Raw genomic sequence first — 19,397 nt, 5'->3', positions numbered from 1 at the left:
AAGCTGACGAGAGGGAGAGAAATCTTTGTCAAATACACAACAGGGAGTGGAGCGACGGTGATGGGGAGTCACACAGCACAAATCTGTCCCTGAGTTTGCCTCTGCATTGTCCCTTTGTTCAAGCACAGTGAAGCCTGTCAACACAGTGAGAGGAGGATCACAGAATATAATTCCTCCTCAAAGAACTGAGAGAAACGGGGAGGAGAATGAAAGCTCAGAATCTGTTATAGATTATTGATTTTCTGACTAAACCTATTGTGGATCAGTCTGACACCTGGCCTTTTCTGACTCAGATATGTATTATCTTTTGGATTATTTGTAGAATTAAATTTTCCTCAAATGCGCCAATATCTGCCTTGTTTGTGCCTGTTGCCCTTTTATGGTTTTAATGCTACATTCAAGTTATTGTGGAAAGTCACTTAATATTGATGTTTTTTTAACATATTTATCCATTTTCCCCATTGTTTGATGTGGATTTCCTCTATTTAATGAGTTGTTACCGGGCACAAGTACTGGCATTGGATGATTTTGCTAAGGATTCTGCTGAGTTTCGAGGGTTTGCTATGTAAGGCATGTAAAAATGATTAAACAAGTATTACTGGAGAGGAAATACTGTAGTTATGGCGTTATGGTACAGTTAAGGTTAGCCAGCTAGAGCTGCGTTAATGAAAATGTGAAACTTTGGTGTCCTGCATAAAAGCATCTCCACTTATACACAATTACTTCCTACTTCTTCACATGAAGGACATGCTTCTCCTTGTGGTGGTTTTGGGTTACACATAGTATTCTATCTTCAAAAACAAATGTTCAACCCATTTCAAAAATCTTAGCATTTAGGGGCTGTCCACACGAACCCGGGTATTTTTGAAACCGTGTGTTTCTCTTCACGGTTTGGCCTTTCGTCCACACGTAACCGCAGAACTGGGCTCCTGAAACCGGAGTTTTTTGTAACCGGAGTCCAGGGTGAACTTTTTCGAAAACTCCGGTTTCAGCTTCATGTGTGGACAGGAAAACCGTAAGGAAAACATTTTTCATAAATCCCCGCCCCCCCCCTTAGTTACTGTTGCTAGCACGTCAAGCTTCTGGACGCTGACCATGCGCTGACCGCTCAGACGCTGAGTGGACTATTATGGCTACTGTGAATATCAATAATCACTAAACATGCGGACACTAATACAAAACCGCGTGGTCACCATATGTAAACATAATGTTGATATGGCGAAAACAGGCTTTTATCAAATTGTAAATTGCGGTCACTTCCCCACTGTTTTGCATCCTCCCGTCCTGTACATTTGTTTTCAATGAAGCCTCAGAATCAATCAGTGGATCGATGGATTATCGTTACGATGTGTGTATTTGTGTATTTTCGTATCTGTCATAAACAAGAGATCACAGGCGGGGTGTGTTAGTAGCGCGGACTCGCGGTGCCGGTCAGTTTGAGCTGTTTGAGCCTCCACTCTCTCTGTACAAGTTACAGCTGCTTTCCTGTTAGGAGTGATATCACCACCTACTGCTTTGGAATGCACATGACATTGTTTGAGACGGATTTGCGGTTTCATGTGGACAGAGTTATTTTTTATCACACCGGTGGTGTGGACGCAAACTTTTTTAAAACCGGGGTCCATAAAAGTTCGGTTTCAAAAATACCCGTGTTCGTGTGGACAAGGCCTTAGTCTCTTCTAGGGATGGGCAAAAATATCGATATGGCAATATATCGCGATACGATATCAATATTCAATATTTAAATATCGATTTATTTATTTTTTAATAAAAAAAATTTAAAAAACATTTTTTTTTTTCTTTTTTTTTTTCAAATAATAAATCATGTTTCAGACGTAAATCCAGTACGACTTCCGCACCTCTGCTCCGCGAGGTGTCACTGTACTGCTACCTCAGACAGTGTGTTGTACATGCAAATATGTTGTTGTAACTTGCACTTGTATAAAATGGCATGGATAATTTGAATTACATTGTTTTGACTCAGTTTGTCCCATAAATTATCACTATCATCTGATGTACATACAACTCGGATTTTGAGATGCATAATGCCTTTTACATTTTTCAGTGAACTATGTAGAATATCGTGGAATATCGCAATATATCGCAAAATTTGGATATCGCAATATCGTATCGTATCGTGACTCAAGTATCGTGATGCACATTGTATCGTGAGGTCCTTGGCAGTACCCACCCCTAGTCTCTTCTCTTTCCCATAAAGATGATTTACTGAAAAGGTTTCCACCAGCATTGCTTATCTGTTTTTATAAGCTGCCATCCCCGGCTGCAGTCTTTTGTAAATGACAGCAGCCTGGCCTTAAAAGGAAAGCAGTAGACCCAAATGTAGGTGGGATGGCACTAAACGCCATGTCCATTACTTTTAACATACTTAACAGTCACATAAAAACATTAGAGTTGCAAGACATGAACACTGACCTAATCTATCTCTGTCAATCTGCTCCGCACTGATTTGTCTGTGCTTTTTAACTCCTGTGTTGATTCTTGAAGTTGAATATTACAGCTTTTATGTCTTAATTCAATTGAAAAGGACACACGTTGGAGAAGGAGCAGAGGAGAGAGAGAGAGAAAAAAAAGTACATGAATACAGTAACAATCAAAAGACAGAAAAGGGGATAATTAAGGGCAAGGCAGCCTGATAGACAGTTACTCGAGCCAAACAGAGACGGAGACAGATGCGCAGCAGTGCTAAGATGCGACCAGCAGAGATCTGGTGATCCAACTGCTGCCATTTCCACTGCATACGAAAAAAGCACCTTTGTTCAGCTGGTTTCAATTAGTAACATTTAGGCTTTTTGGGACATAAAGCAGAAACATCAACCCAAAGAAATGTAAGGTGTGACGTGTGTGATCATAGAAGAAACTTCACAAGCTTGTAATCACACAACTTAAATAAGAGTTGTTAGAGGGAATTAAACAAGAGGGGGCTGGTTGTGGGTTTTTATGAGTTTTTTTCCACCTGTTAACAATAAACAGAGTGGGAGTGTTTTCACGCCTTCAGCTGGCTGGACCCCAACATTTTTCCTGAGTGACACGTTTCGCTTATCTTCATATTGCACAGACATGGGACTGGAGTTACATCAGAGCAGCACGTTTTAGTAAAGTTTCGTATCAGTCAGCAGTGGAAATGGCCTGTGTTTGCCAGCCTTTCCAGCTGAAAACAGTCCACAGAGAGAAACAGAAAAAATGAGAGCGAAAGAGAGAGAGAGAGGGAGAGAGAGAGACATATGCGGGTGGCCTGAGAGATCAGTGTCGGCCTGAGGGCATCGTTGGGTACTTCCTCCCCTTTGTGCTTTCCTCATATGTCACTCAGATACGTTCAGACATACAGAAGGAGAGACAGTCATACATGAAGCGGACAGATGGGAAATGAGAACGAGAGAGGGAAGAGAGGGAGAGGCAAAGGAAAAAAATAAAAAATGACAGAGAAACAAAAATGCCAACAGTTTGGCCAGACTCACAAGTCTTTGGGTGTATCATTGTTAACCCTGGGGCATTATTTGGCACTACTCGCCACCATGTCCTCCTCCTCATATGTCACTCTGCCAGGGGGTCCCCTGCCCATCTCTCCAGGGGCCCTCCTGTAACTGTGCTAATGCCAAAAATAACCTCTACTAATGGAGGGGAGGCGGAGGGGACGGATCAATAGGAGTTATCAATGACATTGTTAGCTTCCTGAAAGCTAACTTATTGTTTGTATCCTGTGCGTCCCGACTGCCCTGAGCTATTTTTGCCCAGATCATTTGCACTGTTAACAACAGAAATGGCAGAGATACTTTCAGATTCATGTTGCGGTTTATCTGTGAAAAAAATAGATTATATTTCAATTTAGGCCCATAAAGCTTTTCTGACTGATGTTATTTAGCTTTTCATAAATTTAAATCAGACATGAAGTGGGTAGTAAATGTTCACGTTCATTTTATAGAAACAAACCAGATCTGACTGGACTTATCCCCCAAAGGCTCAAACTATTTAAGTTTCATTTGTTTACTTGGGTGAAGCTTAAGCTCTACATTATCAGGCTACTGAATGTCAATTTCAGCCACATTTGTGCATATAAAAACGTACAAAACCAGGCCGCGGTTTTTGTTGAAAGAATAAGAGCAGGTCAGAATCAGACTTTCAGAGAGCGGTCACACTGTAATCTGACCGTGTTTATGAATACAAGACAGTCCAAAATAGAGATGTTCATTAAAAATTCATGCAGGACACACAGAGGGGTGACGAATTAAAAGAGAAACCAATTAAGTGTCTTAGTAAGGTGTTGCCCCACCAGAAAACGGTGGAAGAAGTATTCACAACCTTAACCTAAGTACAAGTACTAAAAACAACAATGTAAAAATACTTTATAAAAGCTCTGCAAGAATAAAAACATACACCGATCAGGCATAATATTATGACCACTGACAGTGACAGGTGAAGTGAATAACAAGCCTAAGGATTTGCTGAAGAAGTTAATGCTGGTTGTGACAGAAAGGTGTCAGAATACACAATGCTCTGCAGTTTGTGTATTCGGCAGCAAAAGGGGGACCAACACGATATCAGTATAATGCTATGCCTGATTGGTGTAAATATTAGAAGAAAAACTGTAGAGTTGCATCTAAAGTGCTGGTTTGGTGATATATTGATAGATATACAATGTCATTAGATCATTAAAGCTGATGGATCAGTGTGCAAGCAGCATGTTTCTGTTGGAGCTACAGTTTTATCACAAGGACCAGATAAATCTGTGGGGTCATCAGATGGTTAATGTGAGAGAAGAGAAGAAACCAGAAAAGATGAAGAAAGAAAACAAAACAAATCTGTTTCAGAGTGACTTTTATCCTAATGTCTGATTTTGTTGAGATAGTACTGGATTATTGGTTTCACGGTTTTTGCACCAGTGAATTCTGAAATGTGCATTCATCTTTGTAATGATGCGTTTATGCACTGCAAGTCTAGTCTACTATAAAATCCCTCTCAGTTTGACTGCTGGCAGACAGTTCCTACTGACCAAGTCTGATCACGTCCTCTATGGACACCCTCAGTCACCTGAGGAAGAGTTGATCTTCTGTTTGTCTTTACATATTGTCTGAATGCACAAACATCAAGCTCATCCCAACCCTATTTACCAGTGTCTTTCCCACACATCTGAATGCAGATGCCACTGTTTCCACTGAAACAGCAGCCAGCTGAGCAGTCTTTGTGACTGCAGCCTCTGTCATCTGTGTCCAAACAATGGACCCTCTTTCAAACTCACTTAGATCTTTTCCTTTGGCCATCTAGATACAAAATGATAATCAGCTGGGCCTGTTCAGCGTTCATGCCACAGAGTGGATCTGTATTCATTATGTTTTTTCCACTCATTTCTCATTTACTCAAGTGTTTAGCACCCATCAGTTTGTCGTAAAGAAAGAAAAAATTAAGTGTCAGTTATGTACTGACATTTCTACTCTGAGGCTCTGTAAAGACTACAGTACATTAACCAAGTTCATAAAAGGTTTGTGTTCTGTGGAAATGTGCTTTCTGGTGAGTTTGACATTACACTGATGCACCGGGATAGGTTTAAAAATATTTTGTTGTTTGTGGACACTATTCCTCAATATGGGAATATTGAACCAATCATTGTTCCTTAGTTTATCACAATCAAATATGTAAAAAAAAAAAAAAAAAAAAGCTCAAAATGCTGTTATCATTGCTGAGCAGATTTCTGTAAATCCAGAGACAATTCTTTCCTCATCAACTGATAAATGATGATTCAGAGAAAAGGAAATGAAATCTGCTGTGTGACAGCAGGTCATCGGTGCTACAGGACAGAGTGCAGATGGTCTTTACTTCATTTTACTGTGATACGTGCAGCAAATTTTCTCTACTCAGCATCTTTGAGACTCAATGATGTCATCTGTGAGTTCAATCACACAAATGCTCCTTCGCAGTAAGATATGTCTCAGCTTCCATGTCCTGTGCAGTGACCTTGCTACATGTACAAGCAAATGTCTCAGATGACAGTAACCGGCCTATAAAATGACATGACCTGTCATGTTGCGCGCACACCGCACACACACACACACACACACGCACATGCAAACACACTCAGTGCGTGACACATTTCTCGCTCACATCTCTCATCTAGCAGCTAATCTATGTATCATATGAATTAAATCCCCACAGCTCAGAGATACAGTCAGCCTGTTAAGTGTCTGTGGCCTTTCAATAACACCCTGCAGAAACCAAACTGCACTTTTAATCTCTCTATTAAAGCAGTATTCTGGGTGTGTAGGCATGCAATCATGTGATTTGTTTGTTCATGTGTAAGATATTGTCTGGGTTTTTTTGCACAACAGTGCGTCTTGGGAAATTATGATATACAAGCTAGGCAGAGCCCTGCAGAAATGCAGAGCAGTACGCACAGTTTACCCACAGTGGCCAGTAGAAATTCACATACCAATGGCTATATATTACAATTTACACAGCGGCGGCTCTCAGGGCATGAACTCTGTTCTTTTTACATTGATTCTCAAAGGTTTTGACAAAAACTTTCGCCCACACCTCCTCTGAGGTTGTCTTGCAGTAACAGATTTTGTGCACGACCAAGTCCTGTGCAAGTATGTGCAAAACTATGCACATACATTACAAACACATGTGAATGGAAAGTTTTCTATTAAGGGAATCATTTGGATTTTTCCTCCAGGTGTGTCAGTGCTGCTGCAGCTTATAAATGTCTTCTGCAGCTTCTTACTCAATGTGTGTGTGTGTGTGTGTGTCCTCACCACAGTTAGGGAGTGTCAGTCTGGACAGCAGCTTGCGTCCTTGCCCATCCTCAACGCAGCGCAGCTCCTGAGTGTCTGCTTCCTCCCCCAACAACAGTTTGATCCACATGTTCTCACAGGAGCAGTGCAGAGGGTTCCCTGTCAGGATCCTGGACACACACACACACACACACAAAGGTTTGAGAAAAGTAGGCAGCTGAGTTTAAACTACACATGTAAGTGAAATTATTCAAAGGAATTATTTGAGATTTTTTAAAACTGGTTTATCTGGTCTATCCTGTCACCCCCCCCCCCCCCCCCCCCCCCCCGCCCCCCGCCTCCCATTTCCGGTCTCTCTCTTAACTGTCCTGTCCATTGAAGGCAAAAAAGCCCCAAAAATATATTTTAAAAAAACAAACTAGTTTATTTGCTTCCGTTCCCAGAGCTGGATAAGAAGATTGATACCACTCTCACACTCTGATGTCTGTCTGTTAAATAGAGAGCGACAAGCCAGCAGTTGTAGCACAGCATTAAGACTGAGTGGGTGAGTGGTGGTGGGGTGGGGGTAAGTGCTAGCTTCTCTCAAAATCTGCCTACCAGCATTTCTGAAGCTCACTAATTAAGATGTTATATCTCGTTCATTTAATCCAAACAAAAACCAAGGTATAAAAATAATGAGGAGTTCCATGTGCCGGTCCAGCACATAACACCCCCCTAAACAACAATGTGAACGTTGCACAACTTTAAAAAAAAAAAGAAAAAAAAGAAAAGAAAAAAAAGCCCTGGCACATACGACTGGCATTGATTCTCTTCGTCTAACTCTTGACAAGAGAGCAAGTAGGGGTATTCCTTTAAGTTGCAGTTTTTCCAACTGGTTACCTAGCATGAAAAATACACTAGTTCTGTACTAAGCAACTGGGAAATGTTACATTTCTGTCTGTATTACTGTATGGGAGACTGACTAAAGCATATGTTTAGGGAACATGTTTCCCTTTATTTATAAGTGTCATAGCCAATGACGCTGAGCCCTAGTGCTTTATTATCACCTCAGATAATCTCTTCATTATGTTGCCTTAAAGCAGATATCAGTGGAATGTTTTTGTTAATATAAGTCCTAAATAGTCCTATTTTCCGTCAGCAATCACTTACATGAAGTATTTCAGCCTAAACACGAGTCTCTCCGTCACTCTGCTCTGCTGTAACCCGAGGAGAAAATTTTCCTTGTGGGATACAAGTGTTATCCAATGAGGAGAGAGAACGGCATGAAGGGCTGTGTGTGCAGCCAAGGGATGCGCGTGAATGTGGTGACGTAGCACGAGGACCAATTGATGCCTGACAAGGGCGGGGGCTGCTAACTCATGGTGCGTTCAAAGAAACTCGTACTTTGTGTTTTTCCTTCCTGTGAAGTCATACCAGTTCGATCTGGTACGAGTTCACGGGTCGGAAGTTACGAGTGGCCGTTATAGGGAACTTTCACAGACAACAGGATGGTAAAAACACGAGCTACGGGTTACCTGGAACGCTACCAAGTCGTAGTTGTGACTTGAAGCTGTAACTTACGGTTTCAAAAGCATTAGCCGAAACGGCCGTGAAGCTGATATCTGCTTTAATCTAAATTTAATAATTTTCTGCTTGCTTGAAAACGCAAGATTGCCAGAAGCTCGCAGCTTCACATCATCATCAGATCAAAGACCTACAGGTGACATCACATATGTTATATCCCATAAGGTATTATATCTTTTTTTCTTTTTTTCTTTTTTTGAGTGTGATGATAACCAGAGAGAGCTGGGAACTGATAAACAGAAAGACAGAGATGGACAGACTGATAATGATAACTGCACTGAACTCACAGATAAGAGATGTTGAGGTGTTTGAATATCCTCCAGGACAGTGATGACAGGTTGTTATCTTTCAGATTCCTGGAAATTAAATCGAACATCAGGGAATGAGATTGCATTTGTAATACCATGACAAAATATTAACTTGATGTCACAGCAACTAGCAGTATATTTCAACATGCATCCTACCCTAACCCTACCCATTAAAAGTTTTCCTCTCTTAGGATTGTGACAATTAGCCTTAAGTGGTACATCTGATCAGTGTAATAAGCGTCACACTTTAATTATGTTTACAAGGTCCCTACGTTTGACAGTCAATTACAAATGCTGTTCACTTTGAACCTGAACTTGCCTTCATTTTCCATCAATCTCACAGTCATTTATTTCTTGTTACAGTCTAAAGTCTATAGTATTACATAGGCTACTGCAATTTTGCAGTCTTTAACCCAAAATCTAAAACATGAATAAAATGTCAATAGATACAGTAAATTGTAATAGAGTCACTGAAAGTGATAGCTAATGGCTGGACAGCGGTCCCCTTCACAGAAAGCTAATATACTGTCTATTATAGCATGAGATGAGTGTTTACTTACAGGTACTGTAACTTGATGTTGTTTTGAAAGGCCAGCTTTGATACATATGTTAGCCTGCTGCTGGTCACCGTTCTGATAAGAAAAACAGCATCATTAACATCTTCATGAACAAAAGCAGTAAGATATACAGTACACCAGTAAAAGGACATATCATACCATATCAAACCAGGAAATATCATAATCTGTCAATATTAATAAACCATAAGTATTACAAAAAATTCAACTAAGGATGAGCACATAGGATTTGTTACAATTGTGGCTTAAATGTAGCATCTTAATGCCAACATCAGAGGACAATGGCAACATTATATGATTTTAATGTCCTCACAAGTAGAGCAACATGTTGACAATCAGGTGACAAAGCCCCCTGGCAATAATGTAATTATGAAGTCATGCAATGTTGCGATACAGCAACAAAAACCATGCATGGAGGACGTCGATGGGTCAGCAAAACATCTCATCTTTCAAGTTTGCGAGCACCATTTGTTTCTCATTTTAAACCAGCAGTCAGTGCTGTTTTTGTTTTGTTTTTTTAACAATGATTGTTTGCTAACCCTGACAAATTAGTTGTCCTCCCTAACCGCCATAAAATGAATTTGTGACAGTTTTGAAAAGGCACAAACAAGAGATGATATCCTTGGAGCAACAGATCAGAAAATGCTTCTATAAGGGTATGAACACACTACATATTTCATCAAGAACTTGATGCATATGTGTATAGGCAGTCCAAAACCTTTAGATATGCAGCTTTTCATGACACATGATGAATAAAAAACTTCTCATGTAAGCAGATGGAAATCATTTCACTGGTTTAACTGGTGGAAACAGTTACCAGTATTACTGCAGATCTTTTTCTCTATCAATCCATTAACTATTTACACGCTCATCATATTTATATAGCATAACTGTAATCTCAGTAGATGTACAACAACATCTTAAATGCCAGGTGTACAGCTGTGCATCACTCACTCACAGCACTGTTAAAACCAGCTGCTCACAAAGTCTGTGCCCTTCATCAGCTGAGGTGAGGCTGTAAGATATTATCATTATCTGATATGAAACTATGTTCTGTGACTGACTGATGTCTGAAATGACTTGAACCGAGTGGGGATTTTCATTTCCAATGTCAAATGATTACTATAAAAATATTAATTTAGTTAAATAAAACTAATATTGCACAGATTGCCACATATAAAACCCCTAAAAATCACAATCAAAACCACAGTTATATCATATACACCTGCAGTGCATAGCATGTGTTGTATTACTAATGGAAATTAGCAGATTATTGTGTTATCAAAAGAAAGTGCTACTTCCCTTTTCTAGATTCAGAAACAAAATGAAACAGAGAAGCATAGCAAAATGCAGCAACTACAAACACTCTGGGAAACAGTGATAAACACTGAGGGGGTTTAAAGCAACACAAACAATACATTGCCTTAAGAAAGAGAATGATGTGGAATTATTGGTGAGAGAGTAAATCAATATGTCTCATATAGTGGACAATAACAAGCTGCGTAAGAAATACTGTTGAAGTGTTATCAAAATGTGGTGAAACTGCTCTTCCACCAGCTATAAACTGTATCTTCTCATAGTGATCATTATGTACAGCCCAATATTAACAGGTGGTTTACAGAACTGCCATATAATTTTCCAAGATGAGACTGTGTGTAATTAGGACAATAACAATTTATAACTCATTAGTGTTTTTCTTGTAAATATAAGCCATAAGAGACTCACAGGTTCCTGAGATTCTTGTAGTAGTGCAGGTCTTTGTCGTTGATGGAGGAGAAGCTGCTCTGGTTGGCGATGTAGCTGTCAGGAGAAACAAGTGTGTGTCAGCGGGCTCATTTGTTAACGGAGGGAAGCTTAAACAGAAACATCTCAATAAGACAAAGGAACATAATAAGCCTCTATAATTAGAGTTCAAAATTAAAAAATGAACTCCTGCTGGACTGCAGCTAACATATGGTACTCAGGAGGAGCTGGTGTATTTTTTTTTTTTTTTTTTTTTTTTTTAAAGTGGAGAAACAGGCACAGCTTTTCCTCTTCTCCTCGGCTGCGCTTGAGCTGGGCACTTGACCTGACAGTGTTTAAAGGCCAACAGGAGAGACGACTGTTGGCAACTCCCTCTTGTGATGGGCGTCTAACTGTGCGAACAGGTTCAGAAAAACAGTACACGTACTTTTGAAATATCACAGCTCTGGGATCAGATGTCTGAGAACATCAAGGGGTAAACAAAACCTCCAGAGTGAACCGGGAACAATCTCTCCTTCAGAAGGAACACAAAACTGTCGTAGCAGAGCTCTTTGTCCTGCACAAGCACTGTGTCTTCCCATTGCATGAATTGTTTGACAAAATCACAAGGTCATTAAATAATGTCTTTTATGTGGTGGCATACTAATAATTTCTTGCTTTCAAATATCATTACAAAGTTTTATATTTAGTCAAGTCAACATTTATTTATATGGCACATCTGATGTGACAAGCTCAGACTTGTGAGCACCATACAAGAGAAAGGCATACACCAGCCATGCAGACATTAAAAAAAAGGAAAACTGATTAGGATACTCAAGAAAAGAATCAGATAAGAAGGTCAGAGGAAAATCAGAAACAGTAACACGCTTGCGCAAAAAGATACGTTTTAAGACTGCTTTTAAAAGACGACACAGTTGCGACAGACCTGAGTTGTAGTGGTAGGTTTTTCCAGATACAGATTAAGTCACCGGATTTATACCAGAAGTCAACAAATTGACAAGGGATTGAAAGGACAACATCTAACCATTAGAGCTATTTCACGAGGGTTGTCTGATGGCAACATCCCAATTACTCAAATCCGGTCGGGGACCGTTGTTGCATATCACCTCTCCTCTTTCTCCCTCCATTTCCTGTCAGCTCTCTGCCTTCACTATCAAACAAACACAAAAAGCCCAAAAGGAAAGCTTTGTAAAAATTTGAAATATATCTGCCAGTCAATAATCAAAGAAGCTGACCCAGCATGTCAGTATTTTTCACTGCTTTACACACAAAGGAACCTATACTCTTTGAAAAGCAGCATCCTCGACCTTCTCCAAATTACCTCATGAAATTGACAAACATCTAAAACTCAATAACAACCAAATGTTTTGAAGGTATAAGCCTTATTTGTAATCTACAAGAAATTGCCAATTACACTGTACATGAGCGACACAGACAGAAGAGGCAGTGTTTCCAGCTCCAATAAGACTGCTGAATAATAAGCACAAAGAGCATGCAGATAGATCCATCTCTGGTTTGTCATTAGCTGTGATTAACCCGTCACTGCATGTTAGTCTGAGGGCACAGGGGTGAGTTCAGCTTATACACCCACATTTGTCCATTATCTTAATGCCAGTGGGCAATTAATCAATATTGTGACACAGACATAGACGTTTTCTGTATATTTAGGTTAAATGTCATCTTTGCTATCTTTATGAAATGCTGCATTACCTATAAAACAACGTCTTGTTTTTCTTGTGTTAAATTGAAAAGGAGCCAACACCCACAGAACATTGAAGTTGTCAGTCAAAAATATTGTCATTCAACTTCTCATATCTAGAGGAGGTGATTTTCTTACCAGATGGGGGATAAATCTGATTTGTTTGACTTGGCTTTTACACTTGTGTGAGACATCAACACGAAGTAAAGGAGCATGGGCTTGTTATTCACACTGACACTGGATGTCCATTATATTCTGTCAAAATGTGTGGTTTCAGTGCAGATGTCACAAAATGAGGGTGTGTAATCAATTACCACAGACTTGGGTTATGCAAAGATCTCCTAAATATCTGTATTTCTTTTCTATTCTTTTTTTTTTGGCAAGGTCGTTTGGAAGCAGAAGTCGCACGGTCATCAGTAATTTGTCTGTTTACATGAGCCAAGCACTCAGTGAATGCTTTTCACCAGTCTGCTGGCTCATTTAAACAGCTTCCAAGGTTTCTCCAAGGCCGCCGATAAAGATTGTTTATCTCCGACAAAAGTCATTATCAACAAGGCCGTTTATCTTTGCCAACAATGATATTGCAGCAGTTAAATACTGTAGGCTATCGCAGTCTCCGGTTTAAATGTTCACAGATACAAACGCTTAGACGCGTTTCCATCAATTTCTTGGCCAAAATGCTGTTTTATGACATGACAGTGAGAAGCTGGAAGGGAGGAGAGGGGGTTTGTCTGAGGAGGTGGGGGGCAGATGTACAGTACAAATACACTACACATTTTGTGTCATCTAGAATGGGAACCACTGTCTAGTCTTCAAGTCTCGCACCTACAATGTTGACACTTGCTGCAAAAAAAAAAAAAAGATCTCTGTTTTTATGTCTTCAGCATCGATCTTCTCTGCGCGTCTTCGGTTAATCTAAATACACTAATATAAGCCATCTTGGGAAGTGTCTGTGCTAATATTTGGACAGCGGTGTTTGGTGAGCGCGTGTCTCCGTCCGCAAGCACACGCGCGCACGCGGTCGCACACAGACTGTTTTATTATGTCTTTGTCGGAATTAAAGTCTATTAAACTGCCTTTATTTTTAAATGGGCTGTTTCCACGCCGCTGATGAAAGACTGATGTGCCCCATGATGTGAATGAGTCTGTTATGCAATGTAGGTTACACATGATGCGTGTCTGAGCCAAACCCGTGCTGAATAAATGAATGTGACTTAGCCCATATTTAATGTCTGAACTAGAAGCTACACTGTGGTGGATTCGCTTTCATTCTGCGAGAGAGAAAAGATTTGCGTTGAAAACAACAGGACCCGGTTCTGGCTCTTTCTTTGCGGACCGTGTCTGCCAGCTCCAGACACAACTGGCAGAGGAGGGGTGAGGGAAGACATCCCTTTATTTGTAAAGTGTTGAAAATGCAGCCACCTTGAAAAAAGCGGGACAGGCTTACATGTGGATATTTTAGGGCCACATATGAATCCGACATCTCCCCCTGTGTGAATCTGATGCTTAAGAGACACTCACATTTCGGTGATGTTCTCCATCTCCGCCTCGCTCTGCAGGACGGGAAAGGCATTAATACCCCACTCCGGATCCACGCAGGAGATCCTGGTGCTGCTGCAGGAACAAGACCGTGGACATGCCTCCGCGGACAGCCAAGGATCTCCCGAGCCCGCTGTCGCCCCGAGTGCCACGACCCACCACCACCACAGGGACCGCCACGACCCAGACCCTCTCACCGGCGAAGAGAGAGCCCCGCTCCCGGGTCTTAAGGCGCTCATCTCGGGTGCCAACTTCAGCTGTAAGGCTCGCCGAACAGCACCACGGCCCGGCCCAGGTTGGCTGGGATCAGCCCCGGTTTAGCCAATCAAGGAGAGGGGAGAAATAAAGCAAAAATCCGATGCTGAGGTGGAAACAGGCGGCACAGCTAGAAAACCATCACCGTCCGTGACAACGATGACAGACAAGGCAGCGAGAAAGGTGTGAAAAAACAAAACAAAACAGGAGTGCGTGTCGTCCCGTTCCCGTGCGTTTCCTCCAGAAACCCCCGTCAGTCAGTCAGCCAGTCAGTCAAAATCACACTGCCACACTGACGGGTGTGTGCCAGGGAGGATCTCTCTCTCTCTCCCTGTCTTTGCCTCTCTCTATCTCTATCTCTCTCCCTCTTTCTTTCTCTCTCTGACTTTGCCTCTCTCTCTCTCTCTCTCTCTATCTGACTTTGCCTCTCTCTCACTCTCTCTCTCTGGCCGATGATGCCTCCTTTACACAATGTTCTGCTGTGTGTGTCTGTGTCTGTGTGTGTGCGTGTGTGTCCGGTGGTGGTTGGTCTGGTCTGGTGGGTGGAGGATAGGACAGAGAATAAATGACAGTCAGGACGGGAGAGCCGGTGCGATGAGCAGGGGGTGAAGAGAAGATGAGGAGAGAGGAGGAAGAGGAAGAGGACGGGTACCAGCAGCATCAAGGCAGATCGTGTATAACGTGATACCTCATTGATCCCCCTTAGGGAGACGCTCTGAGAGGTCTGGGGGAAGGGTCAGGTGCAGAGCAGGAGGCGTTTCTTGCTCCAGGGCACATGTTACTTTCCATGGATGAATTTGTATTTTGTTTTTTCTATTTAAAAAATAATAATAATTATCTTTGGGTGGGGGGCACAGTCTGTGACAGGCTTTAACGGCCTTGCCTTGAGTTGTGAACAAGGTGTGAGTGTCCTTGTCTCAAAGAGAGGGAGAGAGAGAGCGAGAGAGAAGGGGGGGTAGAGAGGTGGGAAAGACTCTGTTAAAGAGGTGATTTAATTTATCCGGTTGCTGGCTTCAGATTATGTGCCTAAATGAGATATAAGGGGCTATCAATTTGCAGGCTCTAATTGTCATAATCATTCCCATCATCACCGTCCTTGTCATTATAATCATCATCATCATCTGGGTGTTACACTTTGGCGTTTCAGAGGTAGACCTGTATACAGTTAATCAGAGAAAAACAAAGCTGTCTTGACAGTGGTTAGGAAGTCACTTAAGTGTCACATTATATTGGGGAATAGGGAAGAAAAAAAAAACATTTGTGCACATCAAAATTAGTCAGACATTTCCCATTTAACAGTGTTGATCCTACAGGTCTTTTTCACTGTCAGCTGCCCTGTTTACAGTGGCTGCCTCCAGTGTAAACAAGATATGGATGTAATGTCTAAAGCGGCACATGAAAGAGAGTGAGAGAGACAGAGGGAGCAATCACCAATCATCAAGTCTTTAGTTGGCTTGTACTAGACCACGCGTCATCTTATTAAATCATTAGACCATATTTCATTCTTCACATGGGGCTCCCAGCCAAAACCAGACCTGAATCAATAGGCTGTCATCTTAGAGTGGAGGCTATATACGGCTGTATGCCAGTCAGTCGCTCTGCTGCTTCCTACTGCTGGATGCATTTCTGACACAAAAGTTGTTCTGTCTTTTATGCTGTACAGCCATGGGGAAGTAGAGCTACTTCTCCTTAGTTTTTCACTAGGTATATGTATGTGAGAGTCAGACAGTGACAGCATCTGCCTGTGAGCAGCTACTACAACCCCAACACACCACAGCTGTGAGGAGCCCTCTCCTCTCCTCTCCAATGTCCTGTCCCCCATGTGCAGCTCTAATATGACGTTTGCACTGACGCACAGGCAGCGCACTGAATAGAGGAGTGTAATTATGGAGCCCTGTCTGTGTCTGAACCAATCTGGCGGATGCCTGCTTCAGACACTGGGCTGTACACATTCTGCTCAGAATGGGTGTACCAATTAAAACAATGTCTCACAAACAGAATATTCCAATTACTCTACGCTCCTTTTGAAATCTGACAGAGGGCATAGCTTGTGTTAAAGGTCTCTGACATTTTAAACATGTAATCACCCTCTTGAACAACCTGTCATTCACAGACAAAGCATCAGGCGGGATATGTTTTGTCCGAAACAGGGGGCATAATATAATATGTCAAGCATAATTAACTTCTTGCAAATTCATTCAATAATGTTTGATGTGTTTACTGCAGAACACCAGTTTCATAGTATTGACACTGTAAATACTAACAGTGAACAAAGTTCTCCGGTTGTTGACTGACTGACCTAGGTGTCAAAATCCCTTTTCGGTTGCTATGCACAGTACATGTGGGGTTGCAAAAGCCGAGTGAGTGCCATGTCTTGATAACTTTGCAGAGTAACGTCTGCACCTGCAAATATAAATATGTGGTTTCTCGAAAGTCAGAGCTTTTGCTCAAAATATATAAAAAAGGAACAGTGTAGTTTGCCTAAAGCGACTGCAGCATTTGTTTCTGGATGAGACACAATAAAATCTGGTCACAAACAAAATCCAAGATGTATAACAGTGACACTAAAAATTGATCCACTATAATTGAATTCAAAGGTATGAGCTCTGTTTTGTAGGGGAAAGCAATATTGATTCTGTAGGTCAGATGGCTGGTGTTTATTTTTTCATATGATGAATTTTGTCTCTGGCAGTGTGATGAGTGGTTCTATTTTGCAGATCACAATTTTGTATATCTATGGTCACCGTCACCGATGAGTGTTCATGGTTTTTCATTCTTTGATTAAACTTGGGTTGTTAAAAAATGATCACTGAAAATTTTCTTTTTTGAATTTTACATAATATATTAGTCCATCTCACATTCCCAAACCCCAAAATATTTGGCAATTTTTGCATGATTAACCTATTTTTGATTATCTATTTCATAAAGACATCAGAACCTCCAGTTTCTGTATCATAACCACAGTTGCTGTCTAACAATCACCTATTGTTTTATCACGGGCATCTATCAATGTTTGGTCACCCATTGAAGTATCTCAGTCATCTGTTGTTGCATCAAGGTCACCGTATTGTATTACCATCACCTATTCTTGCATCACAGGGACCTGTTGTTGAATTACAGTCAAACAATATTGCATTACAGTCATCTATTGCTGCATCACACTCACCTATTGTCTCTTGCATCACTGTCACTGTTGTTGCCTCGGACACCAAATGTCACCTGCAAAGTCATCAGTAGTTGTTCAATCAAAGAAATCTGTCTCTGCATTAAAATCAGCATCACAGACAGTCATGCATTGTTTAGGACATAGGACAGGACACAGGACACAGGACTTTGCTGTAATCAGTTAAAGACTTCAGTGACACATAGGAGGATCTTTTAATGTTTTCTCTCCCAAAATGAAAGCTTTGTACTTGATCTCCCTCTTGCAGCTTTTTTTTAATGGAAGTCAACACTAGTTTTCTTTTTTTTGAGCTGTAAGCCCAGTACAGGTCAGGAGTTATGCCATTCACTGTGATATGTTTTTTTTTATTCTTCATATTTTACTCTTTTTTTTCACCTTTCTGGCCATTGATTTTTGACAGTCTTGTCAAGTCTATGTCGACCACAGTTTTTTCAGTGATGGGTTACACGAACTACCTGCTGCTGCAGCCTATGACACGTGGGTACTGAGCTGACTCGCACTACAGAAAGTGTATTTCTCTGTCTCACTTCACTGCTGTCTTTTTATGCTGTGCCTCTGCAATCAAACTCAGGCAACGTAAGGCAAAGTCAGCCATAGTCTTGCCAATGTTTTTCCTGCCAAAGTGTTAAATAAATCCTGTATTTAATGTAACTAATCAGGTAGGTTCAAGCCCAATATTTATCAGCCCACTTTATGATTATTCATGTGATACTGTATCTACAACCACATAATCTAAATATGAATATGAAGAGACTATCAACTATAATATTAATACAGGCTCACCACATTTAGCACATAAACTGAAACAAGTTTACAGTTTGATATACACTCCCACATTTGACACCACTATATTCTAAATGCCCACGCATTGTTTTTACATTGCTCTGTTGTTTTCAGCTTGAATAAGTTGAATTAATTCATTTCTCTTTGTTTTTGAGTGATGGTGTCTGTTGTATCAGTCTTCCCTCCTGTTTTGGCCAAAAGAGGACTTTGAGGGTGGTGCCGGCTGAATTACAGAGAACCCAAGAACTGAAACAGACCAAGCACAGAGGATAGATGCTGTTTCTGTTTTTGCCTGTAATGTTTTCCCATTTTCCTTTTAAGACAGTATAAGACAGTATAGATTTTGTGTATGTCTTGGCTCTGTTTGGTCTGCAGTGTTTTTGGAGTAGATTTTTGTCTGGTTGACTTCTTATAAGGGCTCCGTTATTGATTGAAGTTATTTTCATTTGTTTGGCGATTTCCAATTAAATAAAAACCCTCTTTTTGAAAACTGAACCCATTCTCACTTGTCTATTGCTTCTGGTCCATGACAGCAAAAACAAACAAACAAACAAAAACATAATGCATCTTGCATGCTACCTCACCCCAAAGCTGGGAGTAGTAAAGAGATCATAATCAAAACACCAGATACAATGAGGTTCAAGGATAGGCCTAAATGCAAAAACAACCACCCCGCTCATCCAATGTTTGTTTTTTCCATCAGTCGGGGTTGGGTCTGTGCAAAAACAAACCTTAGTCAGGACAGTTTAACCCACTTTTTCTTGTTTTATTGAACTTCTTGACTTTTTCTTGATTAATGGTTTTAACATGTGGCTGAGCAACATTAAGGTGCTGATAGAGAGCGGCCGTCAGTGAGGCCCATGTGTCCTTGGTGCAGAGACGTCTGTCTGATGTCTTTTCTTATTTTTTCTTTCTTCCTCTTCTACATTTGAAAATAACTGAAGGACACCTGGCTTTCTAAAACTGTTGTTGCGAGGCAGGTGCTGTGTTTTTTCCATGATGATG

General features: G+C 40.9%; 1 protein-coding gene across 1 annotated transcript in view; it reads right to left on the bottom strand.

Moving 5' to 3' along the window:
* Positions 1-14,759, bottom strand: part of ntrk2a (neurotrophic tyrosine kinase, receptor, type 2a) — a gene marked incomplete at its 3' end in the record, with an annotated part of 76,724 nt that extends 61,965 nt beyond the window's left edge. Inside the window, exons 1-5 of the mRNA XM_083979683.1 lie at positions 14,153-14,759; positions 10,915-10,989; positions 9,175-9,246; positions 8,594-8,662; positions 6,765-6,913 (exon numbers count right to left, since the gene is read on the bottom strand). Of these exons, the coding sequence (XP_083835809.1) occupies positions 6,765-6,913; positions 8,594-8,662; positions 9,175-9,246; positions 10,915-10,989; positions 14,153-14,409 (622 nt within the window). The 5' untranslated portion in view covers positions 14,410-14,759. The remainder of the gene's footprint in view (positions 1-6,764; positions 6,914-8,593; positions 8,663-9,174; positions 9,247-10,914; positions 10,990-14,152) is intronic.
* Between the last annotated feature and the right edge of the window lie 4,638 nt (positions 14,760-19,397).

This window comes from Trachurus trachurus (genome assembly GCF_905171665.1).
Source record: "Trachurus trachurus genome assembly, chromosome: 9".
Lineage (NCBI taxonomy): Eukaryota > Metazoa > Chordata > Actinopteri > Carangiformes > Carangidae > Trachurus > Trachurus trachurus.
This window is presented reverse-complemented; position numbering and strand designations above follow the sequence as displayed.